The sequence below is a fragment of the Somniosus microcephalus genome, chromosome 5, assembly GCF_052327205.1.
Source record: "Somniosus microcephalus isolate GS21.2 chromosome 5, FLI_Smic_1.0, whole genome shotgun sequence".
In the NCBI taxonomy this organism is placed as follows: domain Eukaryota; kingdom Metazoa; phylum Chordata; class Chondrichthyes; order Squaliformes; family Somniosidae; genus Somniosus; species Somniosus microcephalus.
In genome coordinates this window covers 99126645-99141111 of record NC_140991.1, presented here as the reverse complement: position 1 = coordinate 99141111, position 14467 = coordinate 99126645, and the positions used below count along the sequence as shown (strand labels likewise).

At 46.1% G+C, this 14467-nt stretch overlaps 1 protein-coding gene across 1 annotated transcript in view; it reads right to left on the bottom strand.

Annotated features, from left to right (window-relative positions):
- Nucleotides 1-305: 305 nt before the first annotated feature.
- The window catches only part of LOC147117226 (raftlin-like), a 167058-nt gene continuing 152896 nt past the window's right edge, over nucleotides 306-14467 (bottom strand). The window contains exons 9-10 of the mRNA XM_085988025.1: nucleotides 3117-3198; nucleotides 306-1390 (exon numbers count right to left, since the gene is read on the bottom strand). Of these exons, the coding sequence (XP_085844151.1) occupies nucleotides 779-1390; nucleotides 3117-3198 (694 nt within the window). The 3' untranslated portion in view covers nucleotides 306-778. The remainder of the gene's footprint in view (nucleotides 1391-3116; nucleotides 3199-14467) is intronic.

Genomic DNA, 14467 nt, shown 5'->3' with positions numbered 1-14467 from the left:
AGTACCTCACCCAAGTGGCTAGTCTTTAGATGTGAAGATAGTCAGTGAGAGTGGCAAGCTGTTCAATTATAGAGCATTACAGTCGACCACAATCTTGTCTTCACCGGATGTCCCCACACATGTATGATTTCTATCAGGGGAATACCGATAGCGATCCAGCCCAGGGTTCTGAGGATTTGTAGCATTATCACTCAGTTTGAGATCAATTAACTCAGCACAGACCAAACAGAAGCTGGGACCTTTCTGGTCTTATGGCTTAACACCACACCATAAAACATGCATATACAATGCTTAAAATACAAATGTTGAAATTACTTTCCCAGCTAAGAGAATCCTTTATTTCGAACAACAAAATTCAATGATAGTAGAACACATAATCACGTAAAAAAAAGTTAACAAACAGAAGACATTTAATTTTGTGTAAAAACATTGTATTTAATGTTACATCAACTCATAATGTTACCAGCTCACCTGAAACGACACTAACAGTATTTTATCACCAGCACATTTCTACATATTATTAATCTTAATGTTAGAAAATCATACTATCAATTGTAGTATCACATAATAAAAAACACAAAATGCTAGCCTACAACATCTGTATTTGGTTCTATTGCACAGGGAGCAAAGTGTATATGTGTGAACTCATGCACTATGTGCATGGCACAATATTGGCATTAAAAAGTATATTACAATCTGGCCAGCAAGAGTACTCCACAGGGCAAAACACATTATCGTATTTTTATTATTCCTAGTTTTATCAAACTAGAATTCTGCTTTATTCAGTGACTACACCATCACCATCTTGTACCTTGGGTTCATTATCAGTTATTTCTGTGATGGACACATCCGTTTCCCCCGAGGCCTCGGCTGCCACCTCTGCATCTGGCATGCTGCCAAGCTGCTGACTGGTGACAACGTATTCACCATTCACTGGAGTAACGATTTTTGCTTGGCTGGCCTCTTCCTCACTTCTACTAATCGTGCCATTTTGACATTTGCTCTCACGCTCTTCCTGTTCATCTTTCATATCCTCTGCACAAATATCATTGCCGCCACTGGCCTCATTGATTATATTTTCCAAAACAGTGTTGTCCCCAACACACCCACCCACTTCTGCACATTTCTCCACTTCAACATTTGTCACACAAACATAGTCTTGTACTGCTTCAGCTGCAGGGACACACTCCTTTTCATTTTCCTCTGTTTTCAAGGATACTCCATTTTCAGCATTTTCTTTGTCTCCATTCTTTGCTGCACTTTGTTCAAGTTTTTCTTTTTCATCGGAATCTCCTGTAGAGTTCTTCACTTGAGCAGTCACTTTGCCATTTTTATCTTTTAAGCAATTTTTATCTTGCTTGCTTGGTTTGTCATCTTTTATTGATTTTTTCTGGAGGCAAGGGGGAAATAAATGTTTAATTAGTGTCAGCATTGTCTGCAGTTTTATTTCCCAGCTAAATCTATGATCTTTGCTTCTCCTAGAACAAGGCATTACTCATTTCTAATGGCCATTGTTAAGGAATGTTTAACTGCCTAAAGTCCACAAACCCAAGCAATTAAAACATAACCCATTCAAATCTTTCTAAACAGTCCACAGCATTGCATGCTCAATTTCGCTTTGATAATGCTACAATTTGTGGCAGATTAAGCAGTAGAAACACAGAATAGTTTAGGTTTCTACAGTGTTTGCTCAACTGAATAAAGCTAGCCCTTTTCATGTGACGGAGTCAGCTCTCTAGGTTCTTTTCTTGCAGGAAAGTTGATTAAGACCCTGTTTCTTTCAGTGTTCTAATAAGGGTGGGTGGAAGGTACATGGTTGCTGTGGCCCGATGAAGTGGAAGGAGTTAAAATCTGTTGCACATTCTGCCTCTTTAGAATGATGTTGCAGTAAAATTGATTCTCATGATAGAACTAGCTGCCTGCCCTCTTGGAGCAGAGGGGTGCTAGCCAGGTGGATCAAAGATATATCTAAAAAAAACCAGGGTGAGATTTAAACCATCTCCACTGTCCAGTACTGATAGCAAAATCATAAATGTGTAAAAGAGCACATTTATAAACAGCAACCTGCAAAAGTCTTTCCTGCTGGTGACCACAAATATGATAATCGTCAGCAGAATTCCATGTTACAAAACAATCCGCAAACCCGTCTGCAAACTTAATGCTTTATTTCTCTGTGCTCATGTAGCAAGAAGTGAGTATAAAATGGAGAACACTGATTTATACTCAGGTCCGTGTTCTCACTAAAATGAGCAAATGGGGGAAATAGAACTTGTAGTTTCTTTTCCATTCGAGGTAACATTCTTTTCCCTCTTTAACCCCCTCAGTTCCTTCCCCATCAGTTAATGCTAGCACCCAGCTTTTACCCCCTTCCCTATCGCCTTCAGTACTATCCATTTCCCCTTTCCCTTTCCCCTGTAGTGGTGACTTCCATTGCCCCCTCCCTCTCACCTCTGCCGCTCCTACCCGAATGCTGCTGCTAATGGAAATGCTCCTGACTCCTGTTATTGTGAGACTTCATGCCTACAGCATGCAATGACTTCCATTAACAATAGTACTCAGGCACATGTGGTACTGAGACAATACAGAAGGTGGAGGTGGGGGGTAGGGGTGGCGGTAATAGATGGAAATACAGGGAGTAGAGAATGGATGGCAATGAATGGGAGAGGGAAAGGTGAATGATGGCAATGAAGAGGAGAAGGAAGGGGGCAATGAAAAGGAGAGGGGCAGTGGCAAAAGCTGGGAACAGTGCCACACAATTCAAGTATGTGTTTGATTGGCAGCACTTTCAGGAGAGGATAAATGAAAGCATCACAGTGCTTTTGTGTGCATCACCATAATGACTATTACATGCTGTTGTAATTGTTCCTCTCCCTCCTGGTGATGGAGAGTGATCCTTTAAATATGAGTGATTTAGCATTCAGTAACCCTCGAGTGTACACACTTCAACAGTTCAGTTAAGTGTTGAACTTGAATGGGTTAAGAAGAAGTGTGCTGGGCACAGATTCAGGTTGATTGTTTAAAACAGCCTAACATATAATATTACTGCTGTGCAAAATCGTTTGTGAAGTTACACTTGCTGCCAAGGAAAACAAAGAGAGGAATATAGGGCCATTTACCTTGGACTCTTTCTTCTTTTCTTTGCGGGGTAGTGAGGGTCTCTGGAGGAAAACAATCTGTTTCGTCGAAAGATTCCCTTCACTGAAAAACATACCACACAAAGAAGGTTATACATGGGTATTTCTTATTTCATCTCTTTTCATAAAGTCTAACTAAACCTACAAACAGCAGCAACGGGAACGGTAGCATAGTGGTAATGTCACTGGGCTAGTAATCCAGAGGCCTGGACTAAATATCTACAGACCTGAGTTCAATTCCCGGCAGCTGGAGAATTTAAATTCTGTTAATTAAATAAATCTGGAATTAAAAAAACTAGTATCAGTAATGGTAACCATGAAACTGTCGTAAAAACCCATCTAGTTCACTAATGACCTTTAGGGAAGGAAGTCTGCTGTCTTTACGTGGTCTGGTCTATATGTGACTCCAGACCCACAGCAATGCAGCTGATTCTTAACTGCCCTCTGAAATGGCCAAGCAAGCCACTCAGTTGTAACTAACTGCTACGAAACACAAGAAGAATGAACCGGATGGACCACCTGACATCGACCTGGGCACCCCTGGCCCATCGACCCAGCAAAGTCCTCCTCACCAACATCTGGGGACTTGTGCCAGAATTGGGAGAGCTGTCCCACAGACTAGTCAAGCAACAGCCTGACAGAATCATACCTTTCAGCCAATGTCCCAAACTTCTCCATCACCATCCCTGGGTCTGTCCTGCTGGTGGCGGCACAGTGGTATACAGTTGGGAGGGTGTGGCCCTGGGAGTCCTCAACATTGACTCCATGAAGTCCCATGGCTTCAGGTCAAGCATGGGCAAGGAAACCTCCTGCTGATTATCACCTACTGCCCTCCCGCAGCTGATGAATCAGTACTCCGCCATGTTGAGAAGCACTGAGAGTAGCAAGGGCACAGAATGTACTCTGGGTGGGGGACTTCAATGTCCATCACCAAGAGTGGCTCGGTAGCACCACTACTGACTGAGCTAGCCGAGTCCTGAAGGACATAGCTGCCACTCTGGGCCTGTGACAGGTGGTGAGAGAACCAACACGAGTGGAAGATCCATATCGGCCTCCTCCTAAGGTCCCCACCATCACAGAAGCCAGTCTTCAGCCAATTCGATTCACTCCACGTGATATCAAGAAATGGCTCAGCGCATTGGAAACAGCAAAGGCTATGGGCCCTGGCAACATCCCGGTTATCGTGCTGAAGACTTGTGCTCCAGAACTAGCCGTGCCTCTAGCCAAGCTGTTCCAGTACAGCTACAAAACTGGCATCTATCCGACAATGTGGAAAACTGCCCATGTATGTCCTGTCCACAAAAAGCAGGACAAATCCAATCCGGCCAATTACCGCCCCATCAGTCATCAGCAAAGTGATGAAAGGCCTCATCGATAATGCTATCAAGTGGCACTTACTCACCAATAACCTGCTCACTGATGCCCAGTTTGTGTACGCTGTTGAGTCTGTGTTTACAAGTGCAGTTATTATGAATAACACGACACAGACAACAGAGAGTAACTAAACAGGTCTTTAGTGATTGAGGGTCAGAGCGGGAACTGAGATACATATTACTCCACAGGGTTTATATACCGGTGTGGTCAGGAGCTGTTAAAAGTAGTCCTTCACCTTAAGGTATCCTCTTAAGGTAGTACAGGTTACATACACTACAATTCCTCCCCTTTTAGCTTAACAGTGGACACCCCATTAATACAGTACATGAATATATATACATATATACAATTTACACACAATGAATATTCAAAGGTTCAGTCTCTGAGGAGGCTTCCGGATCCGTGCCGGATAACGCCTTTCAGGGATCTCTTGTTCCCATTGCTGGGGTGACTCATTCAATTGATCTTCTATGGATTCAACATCATCTAATACAACCGAGTCCGAGGTAGATGCTACAGGCTCAATAAATTCTTCAAATGGTGTCTCTGCCGGAGACATGGGGTTGCCCCTTGTTCTTGATCCCACAAGTTGGTCAGCATGACGTCGTATTACGTTCTCCCCAGTGTCTACCGTGTACATCAAAGGCCCCTGCCATGCACAAATTGTTCCAGGTTGCCATTTATCATTTCTATAGTCCCTGGCCAACACTGGTTGTCCTATTTCAAAACTCCGAGTGGCCTTTTCATTTATGTGTTGGAATTGCTTGTGTTCAACTTCCCGTCTCACATTGGGTTTTAACAAATCCAACCGGGACCGCAACCTTCTGTTATAGAACATGATGGCAGGGCTTTGATTTGTCACTGCATGCGTGGCGTTTCGATATGCCATTAGGAAATTGTCCACCTTGTGTTGTAGTGGAATATGATCTTCACACGTGGCCTTTTTTGCCTTTTTGAATGTTTGTACAAATCTCTCGGCCAACCCATTTGTAGCCGGATGGTATGGGGCAGATGTATAGTGTTTCACCCCATTCTTTTTCATGAATTTCTGGAATTCTTCTGACACGAACTGTGGTCCGTTGTCTGAACAAATTTGCTCGGGCAATCCATTCCTCGCAAATATAGTTCTCAAGACTGCAATCGTCTTCTCAGTGGTAGTGGTCGACATCTTGATCACTTCTGGCCATTTAGAGTGGGCGTCTACTGCTATCAAAAACATGGAATCCATGAATGGACCTGCAAAGTCAATATGCACGCGTTGCCATGGAGCTGAAGGCCATTCCCATGGATGCAGTGGAGCAATTGGAGGTGCATTCTGAACTTTTTGACACCCTGAGCAGCTTTTTGTCAGGTCCTCTATTTGTTTGTCTATACCTGGCCACCACACATAAGCCCTAGCAAGGCTTTTCATCTTGACTCCCCCCAGATGACCTTCATGCAATTCTTTTAAGACTCTCTCCCGTAATTTAGGAGGAATAACCACCCTTGTTCCATACATCAGTGTTCCTTAACATACGGACAGCTGTTCTCGTCTGGCTGAGAATGCTGGTAACAGTGGTTCGCCATGTGCTGGCCATCCCTTCACCGTCAAATCGTAGACCCGAGACAGTGTCGGGTCATTTCAGGTCTCTCTCTCAATACCCGCATTGGTGACTGGCAAGCATTCGATGATGGTCGAGTGGAATATCTCGACAGGATCAACTGCCAGTGCCTCTTCCGCTGTAGGTAGTGGCAGGCGCGACAGCCAATCAGCATTACCATGTTGCTTTGTACCTTTGAACTCAATATCGTATTGATGTGCCCCTAGGAAAAGGGACCATCTCTGAAGCCTCTGCGCCGTCATTACCGGAACACCCTTCTTAGGATTGAATATGGAAACCAATGGTTGATGATCCGTCAGCAGTGTAAACTGTTGTCCGTGCAGGTAGTGGTTAAATTTCTTCACTCCCCACATGAGGCTGAGGGCCTCCCTATCTATCTGAGCATAGTTGCGCTCAGCGGAGGTCAATGATCTGGATGCAAAAGCGACTGGCCTTTCCGAGCCATCTGGAAACCTATGTGAGAGCACCGCCCCGATACCATAGGGAGATGCATCACAAGCCAACCGAATAGGTAGCGTTGGGTTAAAGTGAGCCAACACTTCCTTAGACGTGATCAACGCCTTGCTCTTCTGAAAAGCCCGCTTACAGTCATCGCTCCACTTCCATGGTATTCCCGTTTGCAAGAGGGTGTTTAGTAGGTGTAACACCGTAGATAAATTTGGTAAAAACTTGTGGTAGTAGTTAACCAGCCCGAGGAACGACCTCAACTGTGACACATTTTCCGGTGCTGGAGTCTTGACTACTGCCTCAATCTTGTCAGGGGACTTATGTAACCCCTCTATGTCAATAACGTGGCCGGCAGTATGAAATTTGCTTCTGAAAAAACTCGCATTTCTGGCGATTAGCTCTTAGCCCATATTTTTCAATCTGATGAGTACCTGTTCCAAATTCGCAAGGTGATCACTATCGTTATCTCCTGTAACCAGGATGTCATCCAAGTAACACTGTGTCCCTGGAATTCCCTGCAAGACCTGTTCCATGGCCCGTTGCCAAATAGCCGGAGCCGATGCCACTCCAAAAACCAGCCTATTATACTGATATAAGCCCTTATGCGTGTTGATCGTGAGATACTGTCTCGACACTTCATCAACTTCCATCTGCAGGTACGCCTGCGCCAGGTCTATCTTGGTGAAGTGCTTGCCGCCAGATAGCGAAGCGAAGATATCTTCAATCCGCGGAAGCGGATATTGCACTGTGTGAAGAACTGGATTAACAGTGACTTTGAAATCACCACGGATGCGAATCTTCCTAGGTTCACCAGGCGCGTTGCTCAACGATCGCTTCATGGCAGGAACAATGGGTGTAGCCCACTTGCTCCAGTCCACTTTGGACAGTACTCCTGAACGTTCTAACCCTTCCAGCTCTGCTTCCACAGCAGGTCGTATCGCATAAGGCACCGGTCTGGCTTTGAAAAATTTTGGGCTTACATTTTCTTCAACCTTGATGGTTGCAGTAATTCCTTTCAGTGTCTCAAGTCCCTGTTGGAACACTTCCTTAGCATCGTCTAAGATTTTGGACAGTTGTCCAGGTTTGATGTCATCCTCCTTACTGGCATCCACAGTCAGTGCTCGTATGGAATGCCAATCCAGTTGTATTTTCCGGATCCATTCACGTCCTAGTAGTGGCGGACCTCCCTCAGGTAACACATATAAGTCCATTTTCTGACTTTCTTTACCATTGTAGACCACGTTTACTTTTATTTTTCCTTTGAGGTATACTTTTTGCCCCGTGTATGTTTTCAATACAATCTTCATATCCCTCAGGGGAATGTGCGAGAATAACCTTTTGTAGTCTCGCTTATTTATGACCGTTAAGGCCGATCCTGTGTCCAATTCCATCTTCACTTGGACTCCTGCTATCTTGAGCATGACCCAGATAGTTTGGTGGTCTGCTGTGTTGCCCACATTATGTATCTTCAGACAACCCAGTTCCTTGCTGCTGGAGTCTGAATCAGTCTTCTGTTCATCCGAACTGTTCTCTGTCACTTTATGTACTTTTTTGTACTTCTCCTGCAGTGACTTTTTGCTGTTGGTCTTCTTTCCTGACCAGCAGACTCTCGCTATGTGACCAAGTTTGCCACATTGCCTGCATTCTTTGTCTTTGAACCAGCACTGGTTCTGGTCATGCGTTGTCCTACCGCAACGATAGCACTTTACTGCACCCAATGCCATTTCATTGGTGCTGAATTCAGGTGGCTTTTGCTGTATTTCCGCAGCTCCCCGTGCTGCTGCTTTGTACGATACGGCCACGCTGAAAGCCTTGTCCAGTGTCAACTCTTTCTCTGAGAGTAGCCTTTTCTGGGTTCATTCGCTCAGGAGACCGCAGACGAATTTGTCCCGCAGGGAATCTGCCAGTCCTGCTCCGAACTGACAGTGCTTTGATAGCTTGCATAATTCCGTAAGGTAATCAGCTTTACTCTCATCTTTATGCTGATTCCTCTTGTAGAATTTAAATCGTTCTGCTATCAGCAGCGGTGTAGGGTTTAGGTGCTCCTGCAGGATAGCAACAATATCCGTGAAACTTTTTCCTACCGGTTTATCTGGGGTTATCAGGTTCCTCAATGACCCGTACGTCTTCGCACCCATCAAGTTTAATAGGGTTAGTGCTTTCTTATCATCCGGCACTTCATTCGCTCTACAATAAACTTCGATGCGTTCCACATAAGTGGACCAATCTTCCACATTGTTGTCGAATGCAGTAATGTTGCCTGCTTTCGGCATCCTAGCTGAGTTTCTTCTTTCCCTTCGGATATTATTATTATTTTTTAAATTTAAGATGGCGGCTCCCACGCCCGTCTTCTTCTCTGCTGGCTCAAGATGGCGTCTTTTCCCGCGCTGCTGTTGTTGTTGTTGTTGCCACGCCGCTTTCTGCAGTCCTCGTGGCAATGGAGCGCCTTTCTGACTGCTGCGCATCTCTGCCCCGCGATTGCAGTCCGGCCCCTGACACCGGCTGCGGTCTTGTTCTCCGCTCTCTATGCTTTCCTCCCCTTCTCCCTCCGACAAGCTCGGCCGTCTTCCCCCGCGCCGCTCGATCGGGCTTACCTGCCGCTGCCTTAGAAGGGTTGCGCACTACCTGTAGCCAGCCCTTATGCTGGACTTCATGGCCAGGAAACCAAGCCCGGTTCTCGATGGCCTCCCTTGCGATGCACCGCTCTGCAGGATGCTGAGGGCGGATGCCCTTGGTCGGCGCCCGTGTTCCAGGACGCAGCCTCCTTCCAATGTACCCCAGATTCAGTACTGGGGGGAGGTGATGCAAAACTGCTGCTAGATTCGATCAGACTCGTCGCCACTGTTGAGTCTGTGTTTACAAGTGCAATTATTATGAATAACACGACACAGACAACAGAGAGTAACTAAACAGGTCTTTAGTGATTGAGGGTCAGAGCGGGAACTGAGATACATATTACTCCACAGGGTTTATATACCGGTGTGGTCACTACCGGTACTACAATGTACAGGAGCTGTTAAAAGTAGTCCTTCACCTTAAGGTATCCTCTTAAGGTAGTACAGGTTACATACACTACATACGCCAAGACCACACTGCTCCCGACCTCATTACAGCCTTGGTCCAAACATGGACAAAGGAGCTGAATTCCAGAGTTGAGGTGAGAGTGACTGCCCTTGACATCAAGGCAGCATTTGACCAAGTGTGGCATGAAGGAGCCCTAGTAAAACTGAAGTCAATGGGAATCGGGGGAAAGATCTCCACTGGCTGGAGTCATACCTAGCACAAAGGAAGATGGTTATGGTGTTTGAAGGTCAATCATCACAGCCCCAGGACATCACTGCAGGAGTTCATCAGGGCAGTGTCCTAGGCCCAACTATCTTCAGCTGCTTCATCAATGACCTTCCCTCCAACATAAGGTCAGAAATGGGGATGATCGCCGATGACTGCACAGTGTTCAGTGCCATTCACAACTCCTCAGATAATAAAGCAGTCCATGCCCACATGCAACAAGACCTGGACGACGTTCAGGCTTGGGCTGATAAGTGGCAGGTAACATTCGCACCACAGAAGTGCCAGGCAATGACTATCTCCAACAAGCGAGAGTCTAACCACCACTCCTTGACATTCAATGGCATTACCATCACCGAATCCTCCACCATCAACATCCTGGGGGGTCACCATTGACCAGAAATGTAACTGGACCAGCCACATACTGTGGCAACAAGAGCAGGTCAGAGGCTAGGTATTTTGCGGTGAGTGTCTCACCTCCTGACTCCCCAAAGCCTTTCTACCATCTACAAGGCACAAGTAAGGAATGTGATGGAATACTCTCCACTTGCCTGGATGAGTGCAGCTCCAACAACACTCAAGAAGCTCGACACCATCCAGGACAAAGCAGCCCGCTTGATTGGCACCCCATCCACCACCTTAAACATTCACTCCCTCCACCACCGACGTACCGTGGTGGCAGTGTATACCATCTACAAGATGCACTGCAGCAACTCGCCAAGGCTTCTTCGGCAGCACCTCCCAAACACGCGACCTCTTCCACCTAGAAGGACAAGGGCAGCAGGCGCATGGGAACGTCACCACCTCCAAGTTCCCCTCCAAGTCACACACCATCCTGACTTAGAAGTATATCGCTGATCCTTCACCGTCACTGGGTCAAAATCCTGGAACTCCCTACCTAACAGCACTGTGGGAGCACATTCACCACATGGACTGCAGCGGTTCAAGAAGGCGGCTCACCACTACCTTCTCAAGGGCAATTAGGGATGGGCAATAAATGCTGGCCTTGCCAGCGACGCCCAGATCCCAGGAATGAATAAAACATTTTTTTTTAATGAATTGGCCCAGAAATTGGGCTACTTACCACCACCCGTTAGCACCGGAATCCTGAAAAAAATAGCAGTTGCTCCTCTTACACCCGCCTCTGGTGCAGGAGTTGGTGGCCGCCATTTTGGTTAGGCTCATAGCGCTGTCGATAGCAGCAGTGGCCCTGGACATGCAAATATGGAAGCATGAAGTCAGTCGGCGTGCAACGCCGACTTAACCCCATGCTCTGTGAACTTGGACCTTTGCACTGAGTTTAGATGGGTCCTAAGCTCGCTCTAAAAAGCGAGTGTGCAGCAGACTGACAGACACACTGTCAGCACTTCTGAGAAGACAGAAAATGTTGGAAATACTCAGCAGGTCAGGCAGCATATGTGGAAAGAGAAAGAGAATTCACGTATCAGGTCAAGTTGCTGCCTGACCTGTTGAGTATTTACAGCATTTTCTGATTTTATTTTAGATTTCCAGCATCCGCTCGAAGAGAGAAGAGGAAGACCAGAAGAGGAAGATGCAGAAGAGGAAGAAGTGGAAGACGAGGAAGCAGAAGACGAGGAAGCAGAATGCAGGATGCAATCCAGACAGCCCCTTTCTGGCCGGGATATCCAAGATGGAATCATGCTCCTGCGGTACCAGTGACCACAACCCCAATTCCCATTTCAATATTTGTCCCACACTTTACCTTCCCTCTGTTACTGACCATCACAGTGTCCTCTTGGCCACAATGCTGAAATAAAAGCCACCACATAGCAAACTTTTCAATCCAACTTTATACATCTATCCATACAATATGACATCAAGAAATCAACTCATCACCATTATGCATTCCCTTAGTAACTGTCTTGTGTGTGCCTTTGCCTATTCTACTGGTGTCACGCAGTGCTACCCCAGTGGCTGCCGCATTGGTGGTGGAAGGCTGCTGACTTTCAGTGGGGACACTAAAAATTGCTCATTTTATAAAGATTTTAATTGTTTTCATTTTAGAAGGCAGTTCCCCTTTAAGGGGCCACATTGCTTTCTGAAATGACAGCCTTGCTTTAGGAGAAGACTGTTCTTGTTGCAGTGACGCTATGGCCACGCTACATTGGGCCTGCTGCTGAGACTACCGCCAGGAGAACCGGCCTTTGCACCGTGAATTTAGCGCTGTGCTAATGTTAATTACCGAGCAGCACCAATTTATCGGGGCTGCCAGCGCTATGAATTTCGGCGACCGTTAGCTGCGGCCCACGGTGCCACTGGCAGGTTTCCAGCGGTCTTGAATTTCTAGGCCAATGTATTTAAAGACACTTTGTCATCAGTTTCAATGTAATACCTGATACATTCTACATACCTTGTTTTTAAATGTGATAGCTCAAATCGGTTGTGCAAATGCTGGCAGAGCCTGTCCTCTCATGCCATTTCCAGCCCACCCACTCCCGTCAGCACTACCCCCCCAGAACTGCCTGGTAGAAGGTAACATTAGGCCCAGCATAGTGTTAGTAATGCTCCAAAGTAGCAATGAAGGGAGAGGGCCTAGTAGAGGCCGCCTCCCCCCACAGTTTGGCTCTCACTCAATTACCTATTTCGGCCTTGGTTTTTGCCACGACCTACAGGGCCACAGCTCCTGCCATCTACAGAGCTATTTTGCTGCCTCTAGCATTGCTGCAACATTGTCCCCATTGCAGAGCCACTTTTCCTCAATGGCACTGGTAGGGCCCAACTTGGCAGTAGAAATTCCACCATATGTGGGCAATGAACCCCAACACTAGTGGTGTCAGAGGGCTGGGTGGAAGTCCCACCAAGCCTGAACACCACAACTTCTACAGAAGCCCGATATATTTATTTTATTATGATATACTTCAATGAAAGTGTTACAACAGAAAACAACCAATTAATTGAAAAACATCTCACTAATTGTTTTCTGCAAAATGCAAAAGAGGCAGAGAGCAATGTGGCAAAATAATCATCAAACAAAATTCCTAGTAAGTATGTTACAGCACAAAACTCAGGTAGTAAAACAATGTGGGGTAGATTTTCACTTTCAGTGATGGCAGAAACTCTACGGTAGTGGAATAGCTGCCCATTATACAAGTTAGTGGAAAGTAAAATTGTGCGGTTCTGTAATGGGCAGTCGATCCACTACAGCCAGTTATCCGTCAACCCTCTATGCAGATTATACTGGAACTAAGATCCCAATGTCTATAAAAGTTGTGAATGTATCTTAACAGATCTGGAAAAAAAAAACTTCTCAACTCAAGAAAAGTATACTGGAATTAAGTTTCAGTTTTGCAATAAGCAGTTTATGAAGAGGAGAGGGTACTATTTTTTTCACCTAGTCAAATTTCTTCAACAATTTTTTGCCCTGCCCTTCTCAATGCTCCTTGCTGGCTTATCGTTCTATTATATCTCTCCCATGTGGCCATTATTCATGTGTGAGCCTTGACAGTGAGTGTTGGCAGGATGTTGAATGCAAGCTGCACAGCCAAACTCAGTCCTTTCCTCATCCAACATCCAGATGTGCAGTTCCAGCAGGGCTCACTGGATAGCCATCACAAGCGGGAACCCTGACTCATTTTCTTCTCCCTAAGCCAGCTGAACTGAGGCCAACTGTACACCCCTATCATTGGCTCAGCTTAGATCCGTAAAGTCAGCAGAGACCAGGGATTAAAATGAGAAATTCCCAAGTTGTAAGGCTCCGCTACTCACTGGATAAACTCACTGCGCTACTGGGGAGCAAGGTTCACAAGATCGAAAGATAGATGCAAGACGCTTTTGGTCATTCAATCTATCTCTGCTTATTCATCCAGAAAGAAAACTAAAGTCACTCCATCACTGTCCTACTGTTTCTTAAATGATTCCTGGGATTTGCCACATTAGCATAACAATCATTTCATGTTCTGCTCACTCTTTCCTGACATTCATTCTAAATTTGCTTTTTGTTAGCTGTAACCTGTACCCCTTTATCCTAACATCACAGTTTAATTTTAAGCTGTGTCCCAAGTTTACCTGTTCTAGACTGTTTATTGTAATGTATGTACCTTTAAGGGGGGAACTACTTTCTACAGCACATGTATACTGTAGTACCGGCAGTGACCACACCTGTATATAACGCTGAGTAGTAATCTGTTGTTTCAGTTGCAGTTTGAACCACGTTGAGTAAACACCTGTTGTACCGTTCTCTGCAGTCCTTTTCTTATTATTACACAGACGTAACAGTGGCGATGAGCAAGTTCGAACCTACCTGCAACTCTGCATCACCTCCCAGGGATTCGTTCCTGGAGAACAGTGGAAGAAGGTCAAGTCCAGAAGCACGGGCGTCGACCACGGGCAACCGCCCAGTCATCCAGTGGAGATTTGAGCATCGCAGGGGAGGCTGTCGAGAGCCAGGCTTGGCTTTCCAGTCACGGTGGTCCAGCGAAACGGGCTGGCAACAGGTACTGCGCAGACCCTTCCCGGACAGTGACGGGCTAGAGCCCGACCGAGCGGCACAGAAAAAGGCCGAGCAGCGTCAACGGGGGAGAGAGAGAGGGCAGAGCGCACAGGGCGCAGCCGGTGTTCAGAACTGAGCAGCGTCAATGGGGGAGAGAGAGAGGGCAGAGTGCA